The sequence below is a fragment of the Quercus lobata genome, chromosome 12, assembly GCF_001633185.2.
Source record: "Quercus lobata isolate SW786 chromosome 12, ValleyOak3.0 Primary Assembly, whole genome shotgun sequence".
Taxonomy (NCBI): domain Eukaryota; kingdom Viridiplantae; phylum Streptophyta; class Magnoliopsida; order Fagales; family Fagaceae; genus Quercus; species Quercus lobata.
The window spans coordinates 30,092,496-30,101,598 of record NC_044915.1 but is presented as its reverse complement, the minus strand read 5'-3'; the positions used below and the strand labels follow the sequence as shown (position 1 = coordinate 30,101,598).

At 34.1% G+C, this 9,103-nt stretch overlaps 1 protein-coding gene across 1 annotated transcript; it reads left to right on the top strand.

Annotated features, from left to right (window-relative positions):
• The first annotated feature begins 1,397 nt into the window (after positions 1-1,397).
• Positions 1,398-6,066, top strand: LOC115970822 (potassium transporter 5-like). The gene is made up of 8 exons (XM_031090441.1): positions 1,398-1,722; positions 2,013-2,238; positions 2,358-2,606; positions 3,276-3,326; positions 3,417-3,677; positions 4,127-4,294; positions 4,431-4,685; positions 4,858-6,066. Exons 1-8 carry the CDS (start codon positions 1,537-1,539, stop codon positions 5,811-5,813), a joined length of 2,352 nt encoding a protein of 783 aa, XP_030946301.1. The 5' UTR covers positions 1,398-1,536; the 3' UTR covers positions 5,814-6,066.
• Positions 6,067-9,103: the final 3,037 nt, after the last annotated feature.

Genomic DNA, 9,103 nt, shown 5'->3' with positions numbered 1-9,103 from the left:
GTAGAGAATGGGTCAAAGAACTTGGTTTCAGTGAGTCTATTCGGTATGATATATGGACAGCATTGTTGCAGAAAATAAAAACACCAGAATGGATCTCTCACGTATAAGTTTATTTCTTTAGTTCCTCATACAGAATTTTTCGTCCCCTTCTTTGAGGGACTCCACTACATTATATAGTTCCCCTCCTCTCATCTCAACCTTACACCTGTTGATCATCTAAGCATCTACTTGAGTGCCTGTCCTATCAGACGCCCTCATCTCTCCCCATGTGAGTTGCAGAGGTCAAGGCGGTACTATTCAGGGGTCATTTCCTCATTAATGCGGCCAAGAGGGTGGTTGGGGCGCAATTAATGTGGTGGTAGCTCTCCCTGGGATATTTTGGATTTTATTCATTTTATATGTTGAGAGGGTGAACTGTGTTGGCTGGGGAGAGTTCCCCGTCTGGACTTCGTGAAGTCCGAGGAGGAGTTACTCCTCGGAAAGGTTACCTCCTCGTTATTGGGATTGAATAGTGCTTCATGTGTGGTTTCTCTTCGGGCAGGACGCTCCTCGGACGGGCCTGATTTTGGAATAGCCCATTATTTCTGGGCCGGGCCCCACACCAATTATTCAATTAATTACCAATTATTATTATTAATAATTATTGTTGTTGTTGTTGCTGTTGCTGTTGCTGTTGCTGTTAAGCACTTTCCCTTCTAATTAAGCGAAATACATGATGGGCCATAAAAACAGTGGACCGCCAAACATTTTTTTCTTTTTTTTTTTATAGACACCAAACTTGAACCAATTCTACTCATTTAAACTCTTCTCAAAAAAAAAAAAAAAAAAAAATTTCTCCACATTTAAAATACTCAGAAAAATCAGTTTATTTGATTTTCTACAAAAGGGAAAGATTTAAATAAATAATATCATATTTTCCAAGATAGTTAAATGAAATTATATGGTTGACTAATCATTATAACCATATAGTTTAATTTAATTTGAGAATCTAATATACAACATTTACGTACATACGTACATATGTTTTCGTGCACTTAAGGCATATATGGAGGGGTACATAGGGCTCAACCCAACAAAGAATGCACTCAAATTAGATGAGGTGACTTTACAACACTATTCCACGACGCTTTGGTCTCATATATAGCTGAGGAGTCACCGACTCACCGTGACTAACTCAGTCCCATGACGTTGATCGCCCAACTAGAAATTTCCAAAAAGAAATGTGTACATGATATATAAATAACAAGAGGAGCACAAATAAAATTTTACCATGTATCAATGAGTTCGTACACGTTTGGCCCGTAGTGTGCACGCGGTCTTGGATAAAAGGGTATTATTGGCCCCCATAATTCAAACATGCCGGCTGTGTCTTTTGTATATTTACCCCATAAACTTCACCACCATCCATACATCTAGAAAGTAGGAACCAGGAACCTCTCCTCTTAGTTCACTTTTTCTTCGTTCTTGTCATCCATATTGTATTTATAGAGAGAGAAGGAGGGGTGATACAATATAGAATATTGTGCTACTTATTCAATGAGCACTAGTACTAGTAGAATTCCTGGGGTTACAGAAATGACTAGTGAAGTAGCACTAAAAAATCCTGAACAAAGTATGGAGCAAGTTGCTGAAGAATTCAGTGGGAAGAGAATTTTACGTAGGTTCGATTCCTTGGACCTCGAATCCTCCACTGTTCCCGGTCGTCATGGCCATGGCTCCAAGGTTTGCTTATATATTGCACTCTCACAAAACAAATTTCGCCTGCATATATAGTTATTAGATCAAATATTATCATCGTCATCTAAGTGACTATTTTGGACCTCATTTGTTTTATTAATAGTTACCAAGTCAATTGCATAATATTTTATTTTTTTTGGGCTACTATAAATGTTGAGAATTTTCTGGTTCGAGTTACTGTGAGCTATTGCATGGCTTGGAAACTAGGACATAACAAAAATAGTAGTTTCAGGTTTAAATTCGACTGATTGGTTATATTCTTTTTAATTTTTCAGGCTGTGCGGTGGTCAGTGATATTGCATCTAGCATTCCAGAGCATAGGAATTGTATATGGAGACATTGGTACTTCACCACTATATGTGTATGCAAGTACTTTCACTAATGGCATCAAGCACAACGATGACATTTTGGGTGTTCTTTCTCTGATCTTTTATACCCTCACTTTAATCCCTCTGTTTAAGTACGTTTTCATTGTCTTACAAGCCAATGATAATGGCGAAGGTAAAATCTAAGAATCCCTTTATTGTTTTTTTTTTTTTTTGGTATATAATCACGCAAAGCAATTATTTATCTATGTTCTCCCTAAAAACAGAACCTTATTGTGTTGTTACATTTTTTAGGAGGGACGTTTGCTTTGTACTCTCTTATATGCCGATATGCTAAGGTTGGTTTGATCCCAAATCAGCAAGCTGAGGACCAGGAGGTCTCTAATTTCCAGCTTGATTTACCAAGTAGTCGTCAGCGGATAGCGTCGGTGGTTAAGGCTAAGCTGGAAAACAGCCAGTTTGCCAAGTTCTTTCTATTGTTTGCTACAATGCTTGGTACTTCCATGGTGATTGGGGATGGTGTCCTCACTCCTTGCATGTCAGGTATGTTAATCTTCCATATGTTACGCTGCAACTCTTTAAATGCATAAAGTGTTTGAGGGTTAGAGAAGGGAGAGGTTCCATCTATAAGATTAGAAATGTGTGATATATATGATGGTATCTGCGACTTAAGTTTTTTAGTAAGCTAGGTATTTTTTTCATATGGAACAAATTTTGAATTCCTATTCTTTCTAGCTAGTGAAGGAAAATATAGTGTGAGAAATTTTTTACAAATTGAAGACATGGTCACGATATTTAAATAATAGTACTATTTATTGGATAGGCTTGGGTTTATACCTCTCAGACTTCGTATACTTTTCTCTTCTTCAAATTATGATGAAAAATAAAAGTCAAAAAGAGATAATAAACAAGTTGTAGTGGATTTGACCAATAAAAATAAAGTTAAATTATGATGATGTTTTTACTTTTAATTGTGAAATTATGTATCAAATAGAAACTTGTTATTAAAAAAAAAAAAAAAAGTATCAAATAGAAAGTTAGTATGTTGAAGGATTTCTATCAGGAAGGCTTGGCCACACTTCTGTTATTGTCATTGTTGCCAATTTCTTAGAAAGTGAATAAGCAGAGTTTCGTAATTTAGTAGCTCATTACTTTGTATGACTTTTTGACTTACAAATTGCAATTTTAATTTTTTTTCCAATTTGTTGGCAGTTTTATCTGCTGTGGGAGGGATCAGGAAAGCTACTACTGAAATCTCAGAAGGTACCCCACCATCAATAATGTTTACTCTGTTACGTTTTTCCTCACTTGTTACAAGTTATTTATATCACATTTTTTTTTGGTCCTATACAGATATGATTGTTTGGATTTCAATTGCTATCTTGATCTTCTTGTTCATGGTTCAAAGATTTGGAACTGACAAAGTGGGCTATAGTTTTGCTCCCATAATTTGTGTTTGGTTTGCATTAATCGGGGGTATTGGCCTTTTCAATTTCATCAAATTTGATCCAACAGTCATCAAAGCTATAAATCCACAATACATTGTTCTATATTTCCAGAGGAACAAAAAAGAAGCTTGGGTTTCTCTTGGTGGCATTGTCCTTGCCATAACAGGTCAGTATTTCATTCCCCATTTACACGAGATCATATTTGATTATGTACTAAAACCTACAAAAGTAAGTTTGTATCTAAAAAAAAAAAAGACTTTAAAAAACTATACATAAGTAAATAAGCTAAAAGAGTTGAAGCTAATTGTTAGTATACACAAATTATTTTTTGAATTGAAACAATGTCTTGAAGTCCTAGTTTCAATTCAAAAATTGAAGAACCAAAGAATTTGTCTTACAAATTAGGAGAATGATAAAAGGTTTAAATTTGAACTGAAATCATGACTTTAAGACATGATTTCAATTCAAAAAGAGAATTGTGTCTACTTCTTGTGTAATAGGGCCACGTATGATAAACAGTGCCCTAGAGTTAAACTAAAAATTTAATATAAAATCACCTTCACTTGGAATTATGTGAAGATTTTGTTAATGAAGTATGATTATAATAATTTGCAGGAACGGAAGCTCTATTTGCTGATGTTGGGCACTTCACAGTTAGGTCAATTCAAATAAGTATGTGCTCAGTGACTTACCCGGCTCTCATATTGGCATATAGTGGACAAGCAGCCTTCCTTCGCAAGCACAATGATCTTGTCAAAGAAACTTTCTATGAGTCCATACCAGGTAGAAGAAGAGTGTTTTCGCCTTAAATTTTCTCAAGAATACTTTGGTTCATGTATATGTCCATAATGTCCATTGTTCAATATTTATATAAAATGTATGATTTACTAGCTAATTGAGTTGGCTATTTGTGATGCAGAACCTTTGTACTGGCCAATGTTTGTGGTGGCCATATTGGCATCAATAGTAGCTAGTCAAGCCATGATTTCAGGGACTTTCTCTATAGTCCAACAATCTCTCTCACTAGGGTGTTTCCCTCGAGTGAAAATCGTGCATACATCAACTAAGTATGAAGGACAAGTTTACATACCAGAAGTCAATTACCTTCTTATGTTGGCTTGTATAAGTGTCACTTTGGCTTTCAGGAACACCGAAAAGATTGGCAATGCATATGGTAATCCATCATCCCACATATCAATTTGAATCTTATCAATAATAGCTAGACTTGGTTTTTGTTGTTTTAATGGTTTGAATTTTCTTCCCACATGTTTGGTGGTTGAATTTGGCTATTCAATAAAGAATAAACATAGAAGCTAATGAATAATTTTTTCTTCCTTTGCATGCAGGGATAGCAGTGGTATTTGTTATGACTCTCACATCAGCTTTCCTAGTGCTAATCATGATCATGATATGGAAATCTCACATACTTTTAGTTATCTCCTATGTTCTTGTCATCAGTAGTGTGGAGCTTCTTTATTTAAGCTCAGTCTTCTATAAGTTTGCTCAAGGAGGGTATCTTCCCCTGGCCTTTGCTGCAGTACTAATGACCATAATGTATATTTGGAATGATGTGCATAGAAGAAAGTACTTTTATGAGCTTGACCACAAAGTCCCTTTAGGAAAGCTCAAGGACATAGCTACAGACACAAATTTGTGTCGAATGCCTGGGTTGGCCTTGTTCTACTCAGAGCTTGTTCAAGGCATCCCACCCATTTTCAAGCACTATGTGGTAAATGTTCCTGCACTGCATTCAATCCTTGTTTTCGTCACTATCAAGTCACTACCTATTAGCAAGGTTCCAATTGAAGAGCGTTTCCTATTTCGTCGAGTGGAGCCTAAAGACCAAAATGTGTTTCGATGTGTTGTGAGGTATGGATACACAGATACACGTTCTGAGGATGAGCCTTTTGAGAAGATGTTAGTTGAAAGATTGAAGGAGTATATTATAAACGATTTTTGGTTCTCTCAAAGTAAACTAAGTAATGGTGAAAATGATGGTGAAATGGATGTTGGGTTTGCTAATGGAGAGGATGAAAATAATGATGTAAAGGATGTTGATGAAGAGAAGCTGCAAGAGGTTTTAGAGAGTGAGATTGAGGCTTTGGACCAAGCATCGCATGCAGGTGTTGTTCACTTGATTGGTGAGAATGAAGTGGTTGCAAGCAAAGGAGCCAGTATAGGAAAGAGATTTCTGATAAACTATGCTTTCAATTTCTTGAAGAAAAATTTGAGACAAACTGAAAATGTATTTGACATTCCTCATAAGCGCATGCTAAAAGTAGGCATGACTTATGAGCTTTAGGGCATGTTGTGAAAAAGATGCAGGTGCATAAGTAAGATAAGGTCTCTATGTCAATATACATACCATTTCTTGAATTAGTATAGATTTATTCATATTGTGACGGAAATGTTGGCTAAGAAGTTTCCACTTTCCACTGATATGCAGTAAATGCCCTGCCCCATCCTCTACTCCTAGGGGATTGTGCAGATCTTGTAAAGTGTGGAATTTGAACTAAATGTATGTAATGGTAACAGAAAAGTCCCTTTTACATCTATTTTGTAGTCACATATTATTTGGTTCTACATTGGTTTCACTTAATTCTACTTTGGAATGCAACCCTCATTCTAGACTTGGTTTTTTGCAGCTATAACCAATATTTAAGAGATTGGAAAAGTAACATGCTTTTAGAAAGAAAAGGAAATAACAAAAAGAAAAGAAAAGATGACATTGTGTTACTATATGGTTTAAGGTTTTTGACAACTACACATCCCCAACTAAGATTAGATTGTTGTGTATCTATGTGAGAGAGAGAGAGAGAGAGAGAGAGAGAGAGAGAGATGTGCATATAATATGACAAGTATAACTCAATCACAATAGCCATCATCCCATTTTGACGCTACTAAATTTTTGGAGTCCTTCAGTAAAAGTCAAAACTACTAAAAATCACAATAGCCATCATCCCATTTTGACGCTACTAAATTTTTGGAGTCCTTCAGTAAAAGTCAAAACTACTAAAAATGTTTTTAAGCCTCGAATTTTACCAAGGGTTAATTTGTACTAATTAAACAGGGAAAACTCTTTTGAGATCCAAATTATGGTCAACTGATGTCAAAACAAGTGTTTTGTGAAAAATGCTTTAAAATTGTGAACTTAACTAATTTTAGGCTAAACCTAGAGTGGACCAAGTTTAATTGCGTTTTAACTAAAAATTCGACTGTATTGCAAGGGTACAATATTTACTTCAGTGTTGTAGTGGGCAACAACAGTTAGTTTTTTTTTTTACTTCACCAAGAGACAAAAGAGTCACCAAAAAGAAAGCAACACCTTGTACTTTATCTGTCTCCGCCTTTTTAAATAAATAAATAAAAAGACAAAGACAAGTGGAATCAAAATTTTCATTTATTAGCATCTTTCTATCAAATTTTTAATGTCAAGAAATCACTATAATGATTACCAATCCTAAATAAATATTATTAATGAGAAGTAATTAACCAAAGGAATAACAATTCAACCAAACAATATGATATCATATTGAGAATTTCTAAATTCTAACATTTAAATGGGCCTAATGTATAGTAATAATGACTACTAAACTAATACCATTTACCCCAAAAATGTTACAAAATGATGTTTGTTGGCTTTGTTTTTGACTTTTTGTTTTTAATCCTTATTCAAAAAAAAAAAAAAAAAAAAAAAGAGTAATTGGGGGTTGCGATAGATGACACACATTTTTGGGGCTAAATGTTAAGGGATATTATTTTAATAACCCAAACCCATTGGGCCCAACTAGAAATATGACACCACGTGCCTTGAGCCCAAATAAAGATAAAATTTTAGCCTATGGATGGAATATTAATAGAGGTTTTGCAATTGGACCAGATTTGGGCCTTGGATCTAACAAAATTTTGACGTAGCTTTTGTAGTTGGAATTTGGAAATGACTAAATTTTAGCAGAGCTTCCACTATCATACCAAAATTCTCCCAAAAATGGCTTATATTTTAAGGGCATTCACGTCAAGTTTGTAAAAAAAAAAACTTATTTTACACTCTTATAAAAGACAACTTTATCTGTTTTTACTAACTCCTTTAATAATACACCATAATTCTTATTTTTACATACAACCCAATAAAATAATATAAACTACTCTTTTCTCTCTTCCACTTCTTCCTCTCCATTTCTCTCTCTCCATTGTGGGAATAAAAAATATCATTTAATTTTAGCAACTTGTTACAGTAAGTTGGCATATTGTAGCAAGTTGGTATAATTTTTTATATATAACAATTCGGATGTTACATGTTTTTAAAGGTTTGGGTTGTAAAGTAGCACTTTACCAATGCTAATGCTCTATCCCTGACACTCAAATATTTATTTCGAAAGGATAAGAGTTAGGTACAATGCTTAGGTGTTGTTCCTTAAATTCTCTCATTAAGATTTTGTCATGTGGATTTTTTCTCATGAGATGGAATTAAGTGTATATTTTAATTAAGTAACCACATGATTGAATCCTAAAAGGAGAATATAAGGAACAACATTTAAGGTACTGTACCTAAGTTTGTCTTATTTTAAAAACTACCCATAATCCCCTAAAAACTATTATCCAAAGAACTGTTCCATTACCCAAGAGTCTAATAGATAATGTTTACATATGGGTTATTATTTATAGAATTTTTGAAAATAGTATCCATTTTAGAATCAATATCATATTGCACAAATCTACATCATAACAATTTGCACACGATGAAGCTGATTCTCCAATTGTCTCATGCAACATGATATGTAGAGAGAATCAACATCATGCTAATAGATTTTCCTTGATAATTCACACGCAAATTTCCCATTTTTCCTTATTTTGACCACTTGTTTTAGGAGCTTTGGTGGGTCATGGGTGTTACCTAGGGATGACAATTTAAACCCATACCTGCGGGTACTTGCCTCACCCATCATTAATGGACGGGTTTTATCTGTCTTGCATAACAAATGGGGCGGAAATAGGGGTTAACATTTTCTTCCACACCCGTCGTGTTTATATTTAAATAATTCAAAAAAAATTTTTTAACTTTTTTTTTTTTAATAAGACTGTGTTTTTAGCCTTCAAACTTTAAATTTATGCTTTTTTTTTTTATACTGTATTATTGAATTTATACTTTTATGTTTTAATATTTACATTGTTTATATTTTTTTCATTGTTGTATTGTACGTTTGAATTTTTTTTGTACTTCTTATTACTTGAATTGTTGTATTTTTATGCTTTGAGAAGGTTTTGTAATGTTAGAATATTTTTGAAAAATGTTTTATGAATTTTAATTTAACACATTGAAATAAACTTTTAATAAATTATATATATAAATATTTAAGTTTAGCAGGATAGGTACCTGTTGGCACTTGCGGGACCCGCTAGAATGGGGCGGAAAAAAAACCCGCCCCAAAGAGGAAGTGGGGAATAGGAAACACACCCCAATGTTTGATTTGAATGATTCCGATGTTGGAAAATTTTGAACTTTACTTTGAAATGAATCAGTTCACTGTTTCTTCGTTCTTGTCATCCATATTGTATTTATAGAGAGAAGGAGGGGTGATACATTATAGAATA

Excerpts from the sequence above, each read along its gene's own strand:
- LOC115970822 (XM_031090441.1), top strand. The coding sequence starts at position 1,537 with ATGAGCACTAGTACTAGTAGAATTCCTGGGGTTACAGAAATGACTAGT. Across the intron at positions 3,327-3,416 it reads TACTACTGAAATCTCAGAAG|ATATGATTGTTTGGATTTCA; the intron begins GTACCCCACCAT and ends GGTCCTATACAG. Across the intron at positions 4,686-4,857 it reads AAAGATTGGCAATGCATATG|GGATAGCAGTGGTATTTGTT; the intron begins GTAATCCATCAT and ends CTTTGCATGCAG.